The sequence below is a fragment of the Drosophila hydei genome, unplaced genomic scaffold, assembly GCF_003285905.1.
Source record: "Drosophila hydei strain 15085-1641.00,03,60 unplaced genomic scaffold, DhydRS2 tig00000063-arrow-pilon, whole genome shotgun sequence".
NCBI lineage: Eukaryota > Metazoa > Arthropoda > Insecta > Diptera > Drosophilidae > Drosophila > Drosophila hydei.
Genome location: NW_022045657.1, coordinates 3,624,938 through 3,642,627, shown reverse-complemented (window position 1 = coordinate 3,642,627; position 17,690 = coordinate 3,624,938). Strand labels below are relative to the sequence as shown.

Genomic DNA, 17,690 nt, shown 5'->3' with positions numbered 1-17,690 from the left:
ATTATAAACTATAATTATGATTATGATTATGATTATGTATTTTACGAAAAGCAACTAAAAACACAACACACACCTGTTAACAAAAATGTTTATATATATTATATTTAAAACACATGAAAAACAAAAACAAAATCAACAAATTACATTAGCATGTCTTAAAATTTTAAATTATGTAATTGATTATTATATAATAGCATAGTACAAGTCATAAAAAACAATTGTTTCCATTAAACATATAAGGTGTATTCAATTTATTCATTGATAAAGAAAAAGGAATGCCTGGGAAGATTTTATTTATATTTTTGTTATTTCCACTAACAGTGTCTAAAGATGTTTTTGAGTTGGCATTGAAATTTTGTATTCTAATACTATTGATAAGGTATTTTATAGATTTAAGCACTTGCTTAAAAGGCGATGCCACTTTAAAACATTTGAAGTATATATGTTTGGCGCGTTCTTTCCGATACTATTGTACAAGTATCGGTATGTTAAGACAATCGACATGTGCTCATCACTAACCAACGTTAATTAAAGCCCAAATCGTAAACTGCTTCATGGAACAAGATGCCAAAAAGTTTTAATACCTGCACTGTTGTTGCCCATTTTCCAAGTTGTTGCTTCAATAAATTTGTTTACTATATAAAAAATTGCTTCACCACAGTATCGATACGTATTGTTATGGATTGCAACAGTGCTGCAATATAACAATCATTAATCTTAACGCTATCGATATCGATATACAATCAACAAACCATCTTGCACGTGCATATTCAAAGAGTTCTAAACTAGAATTGTTTATGCGAAATTACCAAAGCGATTGGCGACAACATGAACTATTTTGAGATACAGGAGCTGCCAGGCAAGGGGCGTGCCATGATAGCAACAAAAAATTTTGTTGTCGATGAGGTCATCTTCGAGGAGGAGCCATTCGTGTCGCATCAATTCTCTTGGAATGTTGCCTATGGCTATGCAGCCTGTGACCATTGTATGCGACCCGTAAGTACGAATAACAACTGGCTGACTGTTCGCTATTAACATAACTTCTAGCTGGAGACATTGCTGGAAAACGTGCGACGCTTGGCCAACAACCAAGCACTCACTGTGCCCCTGGTTGAGCACGATCCTACCGCTGCCTGGTTTTCGCAATTCACTCAGTGTGCACGCTGCAAGGTGCGCTATTGCTCGGAGGACTGTTTGGTGGAAGCACAGAAGCGCTATCATCGGGTATCTTGCATGGGCGCCTTTCGGTCCGACGATACACATCCCATCAATGTGCTAAACGAAACCTGGAAAAAGATGCACTATCCGCCAGAGACGGGCACAATCATGCTGATTGTACGCTTGATGGCTATGTACCAACAGAGCAGCAATAAGACCGAATTTTTGGATCAACTTCAATCGTTTCAAGCACTTATTGTCAATCGAGAACAGAAGATCTACCACAAGATGCTGGGCGAGAACTTTGAGCAGCAAATGGAGCAACTGTATGTAGCCTTTTGCAATGCTTTCAAGAGCGAGGAGTTTGCGATGGCAAGTGACGCCTCAAGCTTGCGTTTTATACAGCTCTAAGAAGTACAATCTGCTTCACAGTTTACTACGCCGGATGCTTTCAAAACCCTGATGGGCATATTGGGCACCAATAGCCAAGGCATTGCCACTAGCGTTCTGGCCCAGTGGGTCAACAAAGTATCCGACTTACCGCTGCCTGATGGGGATAAGGAAAGCCTGGACAAAGTGATTGACCAGCTCTACGAGAAAGTGGGTGATTGTAAGTTACCGCCACTCCATTTTAATACAAAAAAATATAATATTGCTAATTTTTAATCAGTTGCTGGCGAATTCCTGAACAATGAGGGTTCCGGCTTGTACATATTACAAAGCAAGATCAATCACAGTTGTGTGCCCAACGCCCAGTCCACGTTTCCCTACTCCAACGACATTGTCGTATTGAAAGCTGTGGCGCCAATACAAAAGGGCGATGAGATATGTATTTCGTATTTGGATGAGTGCCAGCTGGAACGCAGTCGCCATTCCAGGCATAAAACGTTACGCGCAAATTATATATTCGTATGTCAGTGTCCCAAGTGCAGAGCACAAGCTTCTGATCCTGATGTGACAAGTGACGAGGACGATGACGACGATGAGGATATGGACGATTGCGATGACGATGATATGCAATGAGTTTAATTACTAATTTCTTTAATTAAATTGTAAATTGTATACCCCGCTTATGGGTAGAAATGTATAAAAATAAACCTATCGAACTACTGTTATTACGAATATAACCCTTAAAATATATATTGCTAAATATTCTTGTTTACTTCGTTAGACTTTAAAACTGTGAATTTGACTATTTTAATAGCCCGCTCGGATACAGCCGAGTAATTGAATGAAGTAGATCTTTCGGTTCTTAAAGATAATTTGATTGTAATCCAATTACATACCTCTCTCAAAATGGATCATCATCAACTATACTTTGCACGCTTGAGCTTAAAAAACCTTCTAAAACCTTTGGCTATCTACTAGCAATCTCTCCCTTCACAGAGCTTACAGAACAATTTAGTCCGGAAAATAACTTTTTGTAAAATTTTTAACTATATTTAGTTTATACAAAATAGTTAACAAATCTCATTCTACGCCACCCTCACCAGCTGTAACAGGCGTTAAATTAATCAAGTTATTACTACTTTCTGCCAGCTCGGCAATCGATACACGACCTCGCTGCTTGATGAACTTGGCCACGGCCACCAATTCCGCTTCTGAGACGTAGATAAATTTGCCGCGATCGTCAATGACGCCGGTTATTGTACCATTTGCCTGCAGCTCTTGGATTCGTTCGATGGCTTGCTGGGTTTTCAATTTGAATGCTGTGGCTAAGTCTTCTAGTAAAACGACTTTATTGTCCTTGATATACTGTATGAAGTCGGCTAGCAGACTCTCCTTTTCATCAGCATCGCCTTCTTCGAATCCCTCCTCTTCGATGCTGAACGCCGCCTTCATTTTAAGATATTCTTCGTACTCTTTGCGTTCGCGCTCTTCCTTGGCCAGTCGTTCGGCCTCCACTTTTTTGCGTTCCACTTCCGCGTCGAGGTCCTCCTGCTGCTTGCGCTCCGCATCTTCTTTGGCCTCTTTCACCTTACGCTGCTCACGATCGTGCAGCTCTTGCTCGCGCTGCAGACGTTTTTGTTCCTTCGCCTCCATTTTTGCTCTTTTTTTCGCGCCCATCTTTTCATCCAGGACAGCACCCTGCGGCACTCGTGGCCCATTCTCGTCACCAGCTGCCGCCGCTTCGTCATCATCAGTGTCTATGGCTGCAGGGGCAGCCACTGCAGCTGCAGCCGCTGGAGCATTTTGATTCGCTCGTAAACGATTGCGCTGATTCCGCGCAATTTGAGCACGCCTTGGCACGCCCTCCTGAGCACGCTGTGGGACGCCACGTTGAGGTTGCGCAGCTGCCTTTGTTTCTGATTGGAAAGTGTTGCAGGGTATATCAAAATTTATTTGTTTTTTATTTTAAATTACATACCTGTCTTAGAATTCTTGTTCTGCAGGAAATAAAGAGTTATCAGGATCACCAGCAACGCAATTGCAATGCCAAAAAGTAATATCAAGTCCATTATTTATTCAAAATTGCACCATAAATGCCAAAAGTTAAACGTCAACAAAACCAACAGCTGTTTAGCCAGCGTTGCCAGTTATGTTCAACCGTAATGCTTTTATATAAAAATACATGTGTGCGTGTGTGTGTTTTTATTGCCAAGTGGCAGCTCTTTTGCTGCTGTCAAACGGGTATTTGTCAATGTAGCCACTTTGCCTTTTTCTCATGACGTGTCGGCGAGCATAGTTTTTATAATACAAATAATTTAAGCTCAAGTGGAATTTCTACAAAAAATGCGAGACCAATGGATCTGCCTTGCCCTGGTGCTGTGTGCGCTGCATAGCGCCTGCGGTCTATACTTTCACATATCGGAAACGGAGCGCAAATGCTTCATTGAGGAGGTTCCTGATGAGACAACTGTAATTGGTAAGCAACATGATAATTTGCTTGTTGGCATGGAGGGTGAGAACTATTTTTGTTTTGCAGTGAAGTACAAGGTGGAACTTTATGATCCCCGCTCCAATGGCTTCATGCCATCCTCACCAGGCATTGGCATGCATGTAGAGGTGCGCGACAGTGATGACAAAGTGATTCTGTCGCGCGTCTACAGCTCGCAGGGACGTATTTCGTTCACATCGCATACGCCCGGCGAGCATGTCATCTGCATGTACTCGAATAGCACCGCCTGGTTCAATGGAGCCCAGCTGCGTGTGCATCTCGATATTCAGGTGGGCGAGCATGCTATCGACTATGCCAATGTGGCACAAAAAGAGAAGCTAACCGAACTGCAGCTACGCATTCGCCAGTTGCTCGACCAAGTCGAACAGATCACCAAGGAGCAGAACTACCAGCGCTATCGAGAGGAACGTTTCCGTCACACAAGCGAGAGCACCAATTCGCGTGTCCTCTGGTGGTCGTTGGCACAGACTGTAGTCCTCGTCTGCATGGGATTCTGGCAGATGCGTCATCTCAAGAGTTTCTTCGAAGCCAAAAAACTGGTGTGAGGGCGTATCGCGGCAATGGTTGTTGGTTGCTTTACCTTCATCTCGTTTTGTATGCAACCAAATTACAAATGCGAATTTCATCGATGTATCATCCAGATCCGTGTTTAGTTTTAATTGTCTAGTTGGTTTCGTCTGCCGAGCTAAATACTTTTCTGCCTAATTTAATAAAAATCCATTGTAAAATACGAACTGTGACTGCATCACTAAGCGGTGCAGCATCCTTATCACCGGGCTAGTCCCGTGACTCGCTCTGCCTGACTGAGCGCGGCTTGGCCTTATCACTAGCGAGGCCCAGGCACATGACTTGCAAACACAGCGATAACCTGCCGCATTCGTATTGTTGTCGCTAAGATGCATTTGCTTTGTTATTGCTTTTATCACAATGTTTGCTCTTGAGTGCACGCAGTCTACGCTGTCGACGAATCGAGACAGTCGCCGGCTACACATCTTGGCACTTAGTAGCTTCTCTGCTGTACTGCGCAACGGTTGTCGCTCGGCGTGGGTGAGCAGCGAACGAACAGGCAGACTGCACAGCCTCAACCACAATCGACCCACAAAAGCCGCAAGGTAAACGAATCGGACACAGCGTTGGTAACCTGAGCTCTCAAGTCGAAGACAACAGAAATAGACAGAGAAACGTTTACTGTGAGGCGCAGTTTAGTTCGTTAGGTTGAGCAGCGGTCAAAGCACCTGGAAAATGTTCCGCGCCACGGAAATCGGCAGCGAAGAAAGTGAGTTGCAAGCGATAAGATAATCCAACTATTAAGAGATTCTACCAAATGTCTCTGTACCTTTTTATCTCCCTGGCTTTACAGCTTTGCCTGCATTAGCGGAACTCACACAGAGTACGGCTGAATCATTATCAGATTTTAGAGAGCGCGAGAAGCTAAGAAAGCCACGCATCTCATTGCCCAACTATGGATTTGCACCCATATCCAACATACGCCTCGAATACAAATACCCACGCGCCGTCTGCTTTATACTGGCTACGAAGTTCTTTGAGGCCTTTGCAGCAAACGGCATGCGCAGTAAGTGGAACAGATGTGGGCAGGCATATGACCCAGTTTATACCAGTACAATGCAGTTGCCTTAGGTCGTTTACAATAATCTTCCATTATATTGTCGAAATATTCTAAAAGTCTAGCTTATCAGCTAGCAGAAGCGCATGCACAATGGGAGGTCTTATTGATAGCTTATATGAATGACCACATGGCCTTGTCTCATTAAGAGATGCAACAGCTCGAGAGATATATATAAATATAAATAAAAATATATATTTGCCTATATATATTTGTATATACTTTTATATATATGTATGTATATTTTGTGTGAATAGGGCTTGAGAGTAAAAGCTAATGGAAAATTCTTTAATAATCCAAAAATTGTTTACGCAGGTGGAATATGTGCTATGTAAATAGCAGTTTCTGTTTCAAGCAATTGGATATAAATCAAATTGTTATTATAATCAACAAAGTTTGTTACATTTCGAATACTATTGCTTATTTACATATATAATAATATAATTCACACACAGTAAATATTTCAAATTAACCGAATTTTACTTTTTCAAGTCAGCTTCAAGTTACTAAATGAATCTGTAATTTGTAATTTAAGATATCTGCAGTATTACATAAATTATAGACATACTAATATTTATTACTCAATTGTCCGAGATTTCTAGGTCCCGATGTTTTATTTTACATATTTGAACTCTTTCTTCAGCGATCCTTGTGCTCTTTTTGCGCGATGATCTTAACTTCACGGAAAGCTTCTCCACGATTGTGTTGCACATTTTTAACTTCTTTGGACAGTTCTGTCCAATTGTTGGAGCTATGCTGGCGGACAGCTATATGGGCAATGTGCGGACCATATCGGGATTTTGTTTTCTCTATGGCTTTGGCTGGTTATTGCTGACGATGACATCAGTACCATATTTGGGCATGTCTGTGACGGCTTTGTAAGTAGCAGTCTTCCAGTCCTTCGTTTATTTATCTGTATGCATGAATGTTTCTTCTTACTTACAGTTTGCTGGTCTCGATCTCCTTCATAGCGGTGGGCAATGGATCTATACGGGCGTGTATCACATCGCTGGGTGCGCTGCAGTTTAAGCTGCCGGAACAAGCAGTCCATTTGGCCGAGTACTTCTCCTTCTATTATTTTGTTTACTACTTCGGCATATTCTTGAGCAAAATTTTGCCACCTCTGGTGCGCGCCAACACGCAGTGCTTCGATAAGACGACATGCTATCCGGCTGTGTTTGGTACGCTGGGCAGTTCCTTCATGGTCGCATGGAGTAAGTAGTTGGCTAACCTTATCTCCATTATAGCAGCTTATATACCTTTGCTTTTTCCAGTCATCTTTTTGATTGGCAAATGCTTTTACAAGCAGGAGAAACTATTTGGAGATAATATACTCTTCAGGTACTGTGGCTGTATTAAGACAGCATTGGTGCAGAAGTGGAGAAATCGCAAGTCTGCCAAGCGATGCAACTATTGGCTACAAAATGCCATCGGGCCATACGATGCGAATTTTGTGAATGATGTATCCAAGGTGTTGCGGGTGAGTAGAAGACGGTGCTCGCCTCCCTATGCTAGGTCTCACAATTGTCCATCAATTATTTTTATAGATCAGCAAGTTGTTCATCCCACTACCCGTTTACTTTGCCCTGCTCGCACAGCAGGACTCCAGCTGGACCTTTCAAGCAACCATGATGAATACGACAGTGCTGGGCGTCACCATTGAGCCGGATCAGGCCAAGGCCGTTGGGCCTGTCTTTCTCTTTATGCTCATTCCTCTTTGGCAATATGTGACAGTTCCGATTTTGCGGCGACTGTTAAACTGGGAGCTGAAGCCGCTGCACAGTGTCACCCTTGGTGGCATTTGTTCAGCTGCTGCATTTCTCTGTGCCGGCATTCTACAAGATCGCATTATGGTGGGTGCACAATGAGTGCTACAAATTGGGCATTAAATATAGTTGTTCTTTTCTTATAGGAATCGCCTATTCAGAGTATAAACGTTGCCTGGCAGCTGCCTCAGTTCCTGCTGCTGATGCTAGGTGAACTGCTGTTGTCCATTCCGGGCTTACAGTTTGCGTTCACGCAGGCGCCGTCATCCATGAAATCTGTGGTCACAGCTGCTTGGTTTTTAAATAATGCCTTTGGCAATCTCATCGTTGTAATAGTGACCCAACTTGATGCTCTAAGCTCTCAAAAGGCCGAGTACTTGTTCTATGCCGTGCTAATGCTGGTCTGCATTATAATTTTTACCCTTCTGGCCTATGACTATGTACTACAGGAGCGCAAGGGCTATATCCAGACAAGGGATTTGGTTGTGCTGCTGCCTAATGCGACGGACAATATACCTAGCTCCAGTAGTCGGGGCGGAAGTGTGTAGTATTGGCTGAAAACCTTTAAAAGTATAGGTGATTGCACAGCCTAGAAGTGAAATAAGTATTTAAATATAATTACTTGTAATTTATTTGCACACACACCACCTAGGTCGAATGACAAATGAATAAACTGAAGATATATATATATATATAAGTAATTGGTATCATTCGAGTATCTTGAACATGTACTGCAATTCAAGGTTTGTATCGTCCGGCAGATCGGTGCAGTGAATGCCATTCAGCACTTTGGAACTGCCGAACTTGGAGCGCAGCGTATGGGGACGCAACAGCTTGGCGATTTCTGGATCCATTGGACCGCAAAAGCTGCGAAATTCCTGGTGCGAATTCTTTTCTGGATCCTCACTGGCTATCTCTAGGCACATACATACTCCGCTCGCCAGCTGAGCCACCATAGGTATAAATTCAGGCAGGACACCGCGATAGACTTCATAGAATTCCTCGCAGTTCACACGCGCCATAAGCAGCATGCGCATGGCAGTTATCTTAAAGCCAGATGAAAGGATTTCTTTTAAAAGTTGACCTAAAAATCCGTCCTTGATTATATGAGGCTTTATGATGGCCAATGTGGTGTTTTTGAACTGGCAATCCTTGATAATACTGTGACGTTCCTCGAAGAAGAACTTTAAGTCCTTGGCCACATTCTCTTCCCGCTCGGAGCAATAGAAACCATAGCGCACATCCTCCCGCTCAAACAAGCGCTGCATGCTGGGCGACAATACAATTTTGGTTGAGGCCTTCTCTGTGTTGTACTTTGAACAGGCATATATAATCTCAACCACATTATCACCTATGACTTCCAAGCTAATGGCCGGTCCAGCCAGCAGCTCGTTCATCAAGACACTTGTTGAGGCAGATTTTAAGGTAAATTTGTTTTTCTTTAAATGCATTTAGAAAGCTTACGAGGTGTGCACATCATCGTCCTGCTTGCTGGCCAAGAACTGTGTCACAGTTGTCGGTGTAAACTGAACCATTTGAGCGTTGTTGATATTGATTTTATTGTCAATGAGCGTAGTGAGAAACTCGCCTAAGTTCTTTGGCCACATGCTGCTCTTGAGCAGCACAAATCCGCTGTAACAAGGCTTTTATTTACAATAAGTTGTATACAATGGAAATAAGTTGCCTTACCGCTTGCGATATTTGGCCAACGTATTCCGAGATATTTCGTCCGCATAGTCCACAATATCAAATGGCCGTCCAAACACATTGATTTTGGAACCCACAAAGAAATCGCGAGGCGTTAACTCGGGCATTTTGGTGCGCCGCAAGAAGGTTTTCTTACTGCGCTGATCATACTGCATATTGGAGGAAAGCTTAAGTTGATCTCAATTACTATGCCATAACAAACTTACCAACTCAACGGCATTGTCGTTTAAATGATATGTTAATAGGTAACTGCGTGTTATTCCGGCTTCAACATGAAACCATTCGGCTATAAACGAGAGCCTGCCATTCTGTGCCATTGTATACTTACTTTGTATAATAACAATTCATACACAATCTGTACTTACTGATACTGACAGCAGCAGAGGAATGCCTTTTTTCACCAAGCATACTTTGTTAGGGCAAACAAAATTTGAAACCCGGCGTTGCCAAAGCAACTGTGTTGCTAGAGTTGCCACCCATTTGTGTTTTTAATGATCGCAATTCAATTTGTGCATGTGTGTGTGTGTGTGTGTGACATCAAATAGAAAGATACAAATTTGACCTTTTGATTTTTAATATTTTATTTTAATTCCCTTTATTTACAGGAAACGAAAATTAATAAATTGCAAATGAAACTTCGCAATGAATTGGTTGTAGCTTTTTTCCGGTTGTAGTTATAAGGGCGAAAATCCAGCGTTAAATTAATGCATCCTTTGTTCAATTTTTCCTCCTTTGTTTCTGCTATCATGTCGCATATTCTGCTCTAGTTTTGTTTTCGGAATAAGTATTAATGAACGTATGATCGTGTTCGTGTGTGTGTAGATGTGTATGTGTGTGTGACTTAACGGTATAGGGGTCTCGGCTAACGCTACGACTCTATTACTTCAAAAATGCCCGTACAGCAAGCTGCTTAGGCAGCCGGCTTCTTGTCTTTGTCACCCTCCCCACCCTCATCCTCATCATCATTTTGCGACAGGCTGGGTATGTTGTCGTCGGAATCGTCATCCTCGTCGACATTGAAATCATCAAACTTGTTGTTCCAGTCGCCTCCCGGACTATTGAGGAAGTTGTTAAACATTCCACTGTCCTTAGGATCTAAAACACGTATGTTAAATTTCAACCTCAAACTTCCAAGTTTTTAATACTTACCACCCTCCTCTTCGTCAGACTCGTCACGCCACTTGGCAAAATTGGCTTTTAAGAAGTGCAATTTGGTCTTATCTGTGGTCAGTGTTGGCCAGTAGGGACCGTTCTCCTTCTTGGGTATTGTGAACTCCAAACAACGTCCAATATTCTTGCTTGTCACTTTCTCCGGATCAACCGAATTGTAAAAGTTCAATGTGACATCGTACTTTTTGGAGGCATCAAGCGCATTCACACCCTTGAAAGTGAAGCTCTTGTCTGTCACTCTGCATTTCGTGAACGAGATCAAACGTAAACGTATTTTATTTATCAAGCGAGTGATTGAGGCTTACTTGTGTTCAATGTCTTTGCATTCCACATCGATGATAACGTAAATCAAATCGTTGCGCTGAGCCCACGAAACTGGTGGCGGAATCGAACTGTAATGAAACCCAAATGAGTTGCTTAAATAAACAAACAAGGAACTGGAACACGGCTTGGATACGCGTATTGTATTTATCGTAGCATGGCAACCCAGATATCGTTCTTTCCAGAAGCGGTTCCAAAGTGCAAGCTTATACAACTCATTATTTCATTTGCATGAAATAAAAGTCCATGCTGTAAGAGTTTGACCATTGGGGAAACTCAGATACAAAATTAGCGCCAACCCAAACATAACCTCAAATGTAATGTACTGCGAACTGTCCAAAAATACTACAATGCAGTTGCGCATTGGACACACCCACCGAATGACACTGGGGGCAGCAAATACATCAAATGCGTATGGGATATTTTGCATCTATCACAAAGCAAAATTTACTTGGCTATGCTCTTTACAGAAAATAGACGCCGCCGATGCCCCTGCTGCAGCAAAAAGCACGCGTCGCACAAAGAAGCCACAAAAAGAAGAAATTTCGAACTCAGCCGACTAAATTTGGACGGTGTGCGAATCCTTTTACTGCACTTACCCTGCTGTCGACATTTTATTGTTGTTGAGTTGGCTATATGTTAATTTATTAAGCCGCGGTCACTGCTCGCAAGTCTATTTTCAGAAGAAAATGCGATTTTCAACCGAATTGTCGGGCACAAAATGAGAATGACTACTCAGTAAGTCACACAGTGTTCGAGAACGTTCGTCCAATAGTCTGACAGCTAATGCATTACACAGCACTGTGTCGATAACACAAGCAAATCCGAAACGTTTATTCGATATTTCTTGACTATTCTGTTCAACACTAGCAGTTCTGTCATCTGTGTGAAAAAATAGCAAGAGCAAGAGTGTTAAAGTGAGTCGAAGCTGTTACTTAACCAAATTTTTGGAAAATTAAATTATTTAATTGATTTTCGTTTGACAGCCATGTTGCGCACTACTGCCGGTAAACTCGCTACCGCCATGCGCGGCAGCCTTGGAGTTACATCCACCCGTGTTGTCGCCGTACGCTGCCTGCACGGAACTGAGGAGTCGGCTGAAGAGTTCGATAAGCGTTACGAAAAGTATTTCGCTCGTGAAGGCATTGACGGATGGGAGGTACGTAAAGGCATGAACGACCTGCTTGGCATGGATTTGGTGCCCAGCCCAAAAATTATTGAATCTGGACTGCGCGCCTGCCGCCGTGTCAACGACATCGCCCTAGCTATTAGGTGGCTGGAGGGTTGCAAGGACAAATGTGGCGACCAGCAGGCTACCCTCTATCCCTACTTGCTAGAGAAAATCACACCAACCTTGAAGGAGCTTGGCGTGCCGACCATCGAGGAGCTGGGCTACGACAAGCCCGAATTGGCTCTCAAATCCGTTTTTGATATGTAAGGCGGCGTTTGTTTAAACGTTTTCCTTTAGTTTAATTAACACATAACAAGAAACACACACACAATTCCAATGTATTTCGTGCGGATGAACATGTTATTGGATTGCAAATAAAAGGAGATTGGAGTAAGGCTACCACCCCAAACATTTGGTTTCCTTTTTGTTATGTAATGACCATGGGCAGGTTATGACTTGCGTACACGTTCAAACATGCATGAACGATTAATCGACTCTTTCAAAACAAATTCGTTTATTGACATAAGTAAATGCATAGTTTTACTACAAACAAAGTTTAACTCCAAATTTTGAGCAATTCAGCTGCCTTGTCTAGATTTCCTTGCTTTTTTATAAAGCAATATCGCACAAAGTCCTCTGCCAAATGTTTATTAGGCTCGCTATAAAAAGCGCTAGGAGGTATGCCCTGCAGACCCATATTCTTTGTCATCCACTTAGTGAATTTATAGTCACGATGCTTGTCCAGCTCTGAACTTAAGTCGAGCTTCGGTGCCAGCGGCGACCAATCGGCCAACATGAAGTAACCACCCTCTGGTATTGTGGGGCGCATGCCCGCATCACTTAGAAACTTTGCCATAAAATCTCTTTTGGGCTGCAGTTCGCGCGGCAAGGTAAGAAAATAGCTTTCTGGCTTTCCCATACGAGCCAATTCCACCTCAAAGCTGCGCGCTACGCCTTCTTGCAGTGGTGTCGGGCATGTGTAAACTGAGTTTTGATGGACCATTTGCAAGTTTCTAATCAGGCGATGAGGTCCATAGGCCCAACCAATTTTCCAGCCAGTTACCGAAAAGGTTTTACCTGCCGAGCCTATTGTAATCGTGCGATCCCACATTCCAGGCAAAGTGCAAATGCGCACGTGTTCGACACCATCAAAGACAAGCCATTCATATACCTCATCCGAAACGCAGAGCACGTTCCACTTGCGACACAATGCCGCTATGCGCTCCAGTTCTTGGCGATGGAAGACCTTTCCGGTGGGATTATGAGGAGTGTTCAATATGATCATCTTTGTTTTCTCATTGAACAGTTTCTCCAATTCAAGGTCATTTAACACCCAGTCGGCGGAGCTGATCGGACCGTCTTTTTTACGCTAAAGAAATCATAATATTAAAGATTGCTAAAACTATTTTTTAACTTTAATTTACCAATTTAAGTGGAATGAACCGAGGAACGCCTCTGGCCATTTTGACCATGGGCTCATAACAGTCGAAGAAGGGTTCAATAATAATGACCTCTTCACCCTCGTCCACATGTCCCATTATGGTGGAGTAGAGTGCCTCATAGGCGCCGGAAGTAATCAATATATCGCTAAGTGGATTTAGGTCTTTACCAACGAGACCGCTATAGAGTTTAGACAGTGCATTTACTAAGCGTACATGACCCTAAAATAAATTTTACTCATTAGAAAGATATTAGAAGAAATTAAAGCACATACATTTCCTCTAGTGTACTGATGTAGCAACGGATTCTCATCCTTGGCAATGTCCGCCAGTGCGTTAGTGACATATTCCGGGGCTGCATCATCAGGAAATCCCTGGCCCAGATTCAATGGTTTATATTGCATGGCTAACGCAATATATTCATTCCATACACTGGGCGTGCTGCCTTGAAGGCGCTTGGGCAAATCAAATTTGTCCATGCTGTTGTTGGCCACTGGGCGCACTTTGTGGATGTGTCTTAGCCGCTGGCTGAAAGAATTCAAACATACAGTGTGACGAGACAAAGCACACACACGTCGACAGTTCTTGAGCATCTGGAATGGAGACAATTTAGCGAAAATTTCCAGTTATAAAAATGTTTAAGTGTTAATGTTCATATCTACTTTGGGTGTGTGTGTGAGTGTGGTCTACTCTAAATATATAAATGCAAAATTACTTTCAACGAAACAATAATTTATTAACACTTTGATTTTAATTTACAACTATGTGACATTGCATAATGCAAATAAGGAACACAGCACACAAGCAAAATTCGAACGACGTAAAAAGAAAGACTAAATTGTTTATATACTGATATTCATACTCATACACACATATACATACATCAACCAACAGCCAGCCGATCTCATGTAAAGTACACTGATGATGATGATGGTGTAGATAAATGGAGGAGACTAAAACACACAAATGATTATCTTTATTGTCAATTAAGAATATTGCAAAAACATAATCGGCTTATCTGTGTAAAATTTAACGCGCTTGAGGCTAAAAGCGCTCAAACAGCTGTTATCACATGTTTTCCAACACTGTTACCAGGGATGCACGTTTCAATCAAAATGCGCGCAATTTCCCTGTTTAAAAAAGAAAATATGCAATGCCTTTTAATTCTATAGAAAAATGGAAATTTGATAGGTGTATTTACTTTGAAGCATGCATAAAATTAAATACATATTTCTATTTATTTAACAGAATGTCTGATTATTCATGGGTTCCTTATACATATATATATATATATATATATTAATATGACAATGTGCAATTCCATTGCTTTGATCACCTATATTCCATAATTTATGTTAATTATGTTCCGCTAGCAAACAAATTCGCATGTAATCAACTTCTTGGAAGAGTTTGGCTGCACCGCTTTCAAGTCCCAAATGAGGGACTGGCGAAAAATGCTGAATTCAAAAGAAAAACAAACCGGTATAATTTTTAAAGTTTATTTATAAAAACTGTGTGTTAATTACAGAAAAAGTAAAGTGCAAATCAATTCAAAGTACGATTTAAATGATTAATAACATTTATAGGTAGTTTAAACATAAGTGTAAGTAATATAATATATAATGTATGTATGTATATGTTTTTAAGTACGTCATATGTATGTTATACAAGTTGAAGTTTTAATATGCATCAATTTTCGTTCGTTTGAGTTTTAACAAAGTAAAGCTACTAAACTTAAATCACAGATTACACTAACGTGTTTGTTACAATATATATGTATGTATGTGTATGCATGTATGTATATGTAGGGTAAGTACGTTTTTACTATATTCGTATGTTTGGGGATTTGAAATATTATTAGCTGTCAGGCCATTGAAATCAAAGAACGCATAACAGTTAAGGCTTAATGCTACTTAGACAATCGCTAACATTATTGCTGTAATTGCGTGTAATCAACCAACTTTGCCACATTTTAGTTGATCTTCTATTATCTTAAATGCAACAATTCACTTATGTACTATCAAACAATAGGTTTGTGAGTGTTTATTTTGCTTTTAAATACAGTTAACTGAATAGGGTTTCTTCAAAAGATTTGGGCTGGTTGCATACATTTTACTTTCTTAGACGTCGTTCCCTGTGAATGGCACACATTTGCGCTATGCGAATGGCAAAATAAAAATAAAATGGTAATCAAACGAAACTTTACTTAGTTCTGTTGCTACTGTTTGATATGGACGTGTGGGTGGGATTTGCAGTTGTGCTTAGACATGAACCTCCGGGCAATCCTCATCCTTGATCGATGTATACTGCACTTTCTTGGCCACGTTGTCGAACACCGGAGTCATCATGTATTTCAATTTGTCGCGGCTGACATAGACGAGGGCCACCAGCAGACCCAACAGTATCATGCTAAGCACAATCAGCAGAAAGATCAGTGTGGCCGTGTGCCCACTAATATGTGGCTGTAGTTGGCCGTACAGCTGCTCATTTTCGGCGATATTCAGAAACGAGGCAGCCGCTGCCATTGTGGCTGCACACTCGCCCATGTCCAGTTGAAGGATGTGCGCCGGCGCCGGATCAACATGTTGCAGGCCATGGAAGCACATGAGGCTATCCTGATTGCGCACTTGAACTCGCGTCGCCTGCAGCCACGTGCGGAAAGGTGATATTTTGCAATCGCAGACAAAGGGATTCAGATTAAAGTCGACGATCAGATTGACGCTGCGATTCTCGCGCTCCTGCAGTTCGTTAAGCAGGCGCATATCGCTGGGTTTGACAAACTCAAACTTGTTCCGCTCAAGATCCAGAAAACGAAGGTTGCTTAGACAACGCACCTCAAAATTAATGTCCTTCAGTAGATTGTCGCCCAAATGCAGATCGCGTAGTGCGGGCAGATCACAAAACACGTTGCGATCCTTGAAGTGCGTTATCTCGTTCTGCTCCAGATGCAGCTTCTCCAGCTTCACCAGCTGGCTGTTGACGAAAATATCGTGCAGATCTTCGCTCAGTTGCGGCGAGCTGTGGTCTTCGAAGGCGTCGGTCAGATGAAGGCTTTGCAGATTGACAAAGTTAGAGAAGACGCGCGGATGATGATGATTCACCTCGTCGTCGTAACGGGAAATGCTCAAATTGTTGTGGTTCAGGATGAGGCGTTCAACGCGTGGCACATGATGATAACTCTTGCCACGAATCTCGCGTATATGATTGCTGCTCATGTCCACGATCTTTAGCTGTTTGTAGTCATTGATGCTGCCAAAGACGTTCCATGGCAGCTCCGTTATATAGTTTCCCGTAAAGATGAGTATCTCGACCTGCTCCGGCATGTACTCCAGAACGCTGGTATTGTGCAAGCCCGCATTGGTGCAGTTCACAATGAACTGAACGGCACTCTCGTACATCTCATTGCCGCAGGAGCAGGCAACCGGAAAGTTGGGTCCACAGCTTGATGAGCTCTCAGCACTGCCCAGCGAGAGGGCTGCGCTAATGGCCAGTAAGGCCGCAAGCAGCGTTTGAGGGTTCATCTGCGGTTCCTTGGCCATCTCGTACCAGCCAGACGACACGGAGCTGCAATTAATAGTAGAGTGCAGATGTTTTATTAGTTGCGAACGTATTTTAAAGTGAGCTGAAAACCAACAGGCCAGCCACAAAATGCAGCTCTCACATGACGGCAAATTTATGCTACGCAAGTAGCAGATTTATGAGCTTATGAAAGGGTAAGCATGGTACAGCATCTTCTTCATCTCTCCCCTTACTCTGCCTCTGTCTAGTCTCTGCTCCAGCTAACCACAGCCACTGTGCCAATCAACGGCACCCACAGCGTATGGGTAATTTCTGTTTAGTGCCAAAGTTTTTGGTTGCTCCAGCCACAATAAACGCCAAAAGGGCACTCAAGCGAGCTGACGAGGTATCCACATAAAGTTCAAACACCCACCCACCCACTGGCACCACCTGTTCTGTACCCCCCACGCTCATTCGACCGCAGGCAGCAGTAAACCTTATTATTTTTCGGCTTTTATTGCTATTTGTTTAGCATCGACAAGAGGTAAAGCCAGCCACAGAAATGGCCAAAAAACATTTTTAAAGCTTAAGCGAAATAATCAATGCGCTTACGACGAAACACTCTTAAACTTTGGTAGCAAACACAGATAAGAATTAATAATAATAAAAGAGCCTTTGTAAATGTAATTTTGTTGCCTAATTTCTGTTCAGGTATATATGTAAAATGTATTGTATTTCAGTCAAATGTATTGTATTTCAGTTATTACATAAATACAATTTAATTACCGTTTAAATTTGATGTTTGCATTAATGCTTTCATTTAACAGTGTGTGTAGGAATTTGACATGCATTTAATTTACATAATAAAGACAGAGAAAAGGCCATTAGGTATGAATTCTAAATAAGTAATATTTCAAAGAAAAGTGAGTAAGACATT

General features: G+C 42.0%; 9 protein-coding genes across 15 annotated transcripts in view; 4 read left to right on the top strand and 5 right to left on the bottom strand.

The window, feature by feature from the left end:
- The first annotated feature begins 658 nt into the window (after window positions 1-658).
- On the top strand, window positions 659-2,282 carry LOC111593333 (SET and MYND domain-containing protein 5). Its single transcript, XM_023306044.2, has 4 exons — window positions 659-996; window positions 1,048-1,530; window positions 1,591-1,768; window positions 1,829-2,282. Exons 1-4 carry the CDS (start codon window positions 829-831, stop codon window positions 2,179-2,181), a joined length of 1,182 nt encoding a protein of 393 aa, XP_023161812.2. The 5' UTR covers window positions 659-828; the 3' UTR covers window positions 2,182-2,282.
- Window positions 2,283-2,576: 294 nt separating this feature from the next.
- LOC111593324 (DDRGK domain-containing protein 1) lies at window positions 2,577-3,711 on the bottom strand. Its single transcript, XM_023306033.2, has 2 exons — window positions 3,527-3,711; window positions 2,577-3,464 (listed from the first exon to the last, which is right to left on the bottom strand). The coding sequence occupies exons 1-2, from the start codon at window positions 3,615-3,617 to the stop codon at window positions 2,629-2,631; spliced, it is 927 nt and encodes a 308-aa protein (XP_023161801.2). The 5' UTR covers window positions 3,618-3,711; the 3' UTR covers window positions 2,577-2,628.
- A 74-nt stretch (window positions 3,712-3,785) lies between these two features.
- Window positions 3,786-4,785, top strand: LOC111593325 (transmembrane emp24 domain-containing protein eca). Its single transcript, XM_023306034.2, has 2 exons — window positions 3,786-4,024; window positions 4,085-4,785. The coding sequence occupies exons 1-2, from the start codon at window positions 3,892-3,894 to the stop codon at window positions 4,600-4,602; spliced, it is 651 nt and encodes a 216-aa protein (XP_023161802.1). The 5' UTR covers window positions 3,786-3,891; the 3' UTR covers window positions 4,603-4,785.
- A 162-nt stretch (window positions 4,786-4,947) lies between these two features.
- Window positions 4,948-8,118, top strand: LOC111593320 (solute carrier family 15 member 1). Its single transcript, XM_023306025.2, has 7 exons — window positions 4,948-5,333; window positions 5,418-5,630; window positions 6,325-6,559; window positions 6,627-6,895; window positions 6,956-7,161; window positions 7,229-7,534; window positions 7,594-8,118. Exons 1-7 carry the CDS (start codon window positions 5,300-5,302, stop codon window positions 7,993-7,995), a joined length of 1,665 nt encoding a protein of 554 aa, XP_023161793.2. The 5' UTR covers window positions 4,948-5,299; the 3' UTR covers window positions 7,996-8,118.
- A 21-nt stretch (window positions 8,119-8,139) lies between these two features.
- On the bottom strand, window positions 8,140-9,552 carry LOC111593321 (nucleoside diphosphate kinase 7). The gene is made up of 4 exons (XM_023306026.2): window positions 9,361-9,552; window positions 9,137-9,303; window positions 8,912-9,079; window positions 8,140-8,851 (listed from the first exon to the last, which is right to left on the bottom strand). The coding sequence occupies exons 1-4, from the start codon at window positions 9,469-9,471 to the stop codon at window positions 8,155-8,157; spliced, it is 1,143 nt and encodes a 380-aa protein (XP_023161794.1). The 5' UTR covers window positions 9,472-9,552; the 3' UTR covers window positions 8,140-8,154.
- Window positions 9,553-9,821: 269 nt separating this feature from the next.
- Window positions 9,822-11,419, bottom strand: LOC111593316 (uncharacterized protein CG16817). The gene is made up of 4 exons (XM_023306019.1): window positions 11,245-11,419; window positions 10,630-10,716; window positions 10,304-10,563; window positions 9,822-10,249 (listed from the first exon to the last, which is right to left on the bottom strand). The coding sequence occupies exons 1-4, from the start codon at window positions 11,256-11,258 to the stop codon at window positions 10,065-10,067; spliced, it is 546 nt and encodes a 181-aa protein (XP_023161787.1). The 5' UTR covers window positions 11,259-11,419; the 3' UTR covers window positions 9,822-10,064.
- A 54-nt stretch (window positions 11,420-11,473) lies between these two features.
- LOC111593317 (cytochrome c oxidase subunit 5A, mitochondrial) lies at window positions 11,474-12,225 on the top strand. Its single transcript, XM_023306020.2, has 2 exons — window positions 11,474-11,562; window positions 11,632-12,225. The coding sequence occupies exon 2, from the start codon at window positions 11,634-11,636 to the stop codon at window positions 12,081-12,083; it is 450 nt and encodes a 149-aa protein (XP_023161788.1). The 5' UTR covers window positions 11,474-11,562; window positions 11,632-11,633; the 3' UTR covers window positions 12,084-12,225.
- Window positions 12,226-12,313: 88 nt separating this feature from the next.
- On the bottom strand, window positions 12,314-14,286 carry LOC111593314 (kynurenine--oxoglutarate transaminase 3). Of its 2 annotated transcripts, none has more exons than XM_023306010.2 (4): window positions 14,138-14,286; window positions 13,531-13,848; window positions 13,241-13,477; window positions 12,314-13,185 (listed from the first exon to the last, which is right to left on the bottom strand). In XM_023306010.2, the coding sequence occupies exons 2-4, from the start codon at window positions 13,846-13,848 to the stop codon at window positions 12,373-12,375; spliced, it is 1,368 nt and encodes a 455-aa protein (XP_023161778.1). In that variant the 5' UTR covers window positions 14,138-14,286; the 3' UTR covers window positions 12,314-12,372. The 2 variants fall into 2 exon arrangements, with proteins under 2 accessions (XP_023161778.1, XP_023161779.1); XM_023306011.2 differs by lacking the exon at window positions 14,138-14,286 and adding an exon at window positions 13,971-14,091.
- Window positions 14,287-14,997: 711 nt separating this feature from the next.
- LOC111593315 (trophoblast glycoprotein) overlaps window positions 14,998-17,690 on the bottom strand; it is a 41,838-nt gene continuing 39,145 nt past the window's right edge. For 5 of the 6 annotated variants that reach the window (XM_023306012.2, XM_023306014.2, XM_023306017.2 and 2 more), the window contains one exon: window positions 14,999-16,819. In XM_023306012.2, the coding sequence (XP_023161780.1) occupies window positions 15,517-16,794 (1,278 nt within the window). In that variant the 5' untranslated portion in view covers window positions 16,795-16,819 and the 3' untranslated portion in view covers window positions 14,999-15,516. Of the gene's footprint in view, window positions 16,820-17,690 lie in introns of all 6 variants that reach the window. The other variant, XM_023306016.2, reaches the window with a different exon arrangement.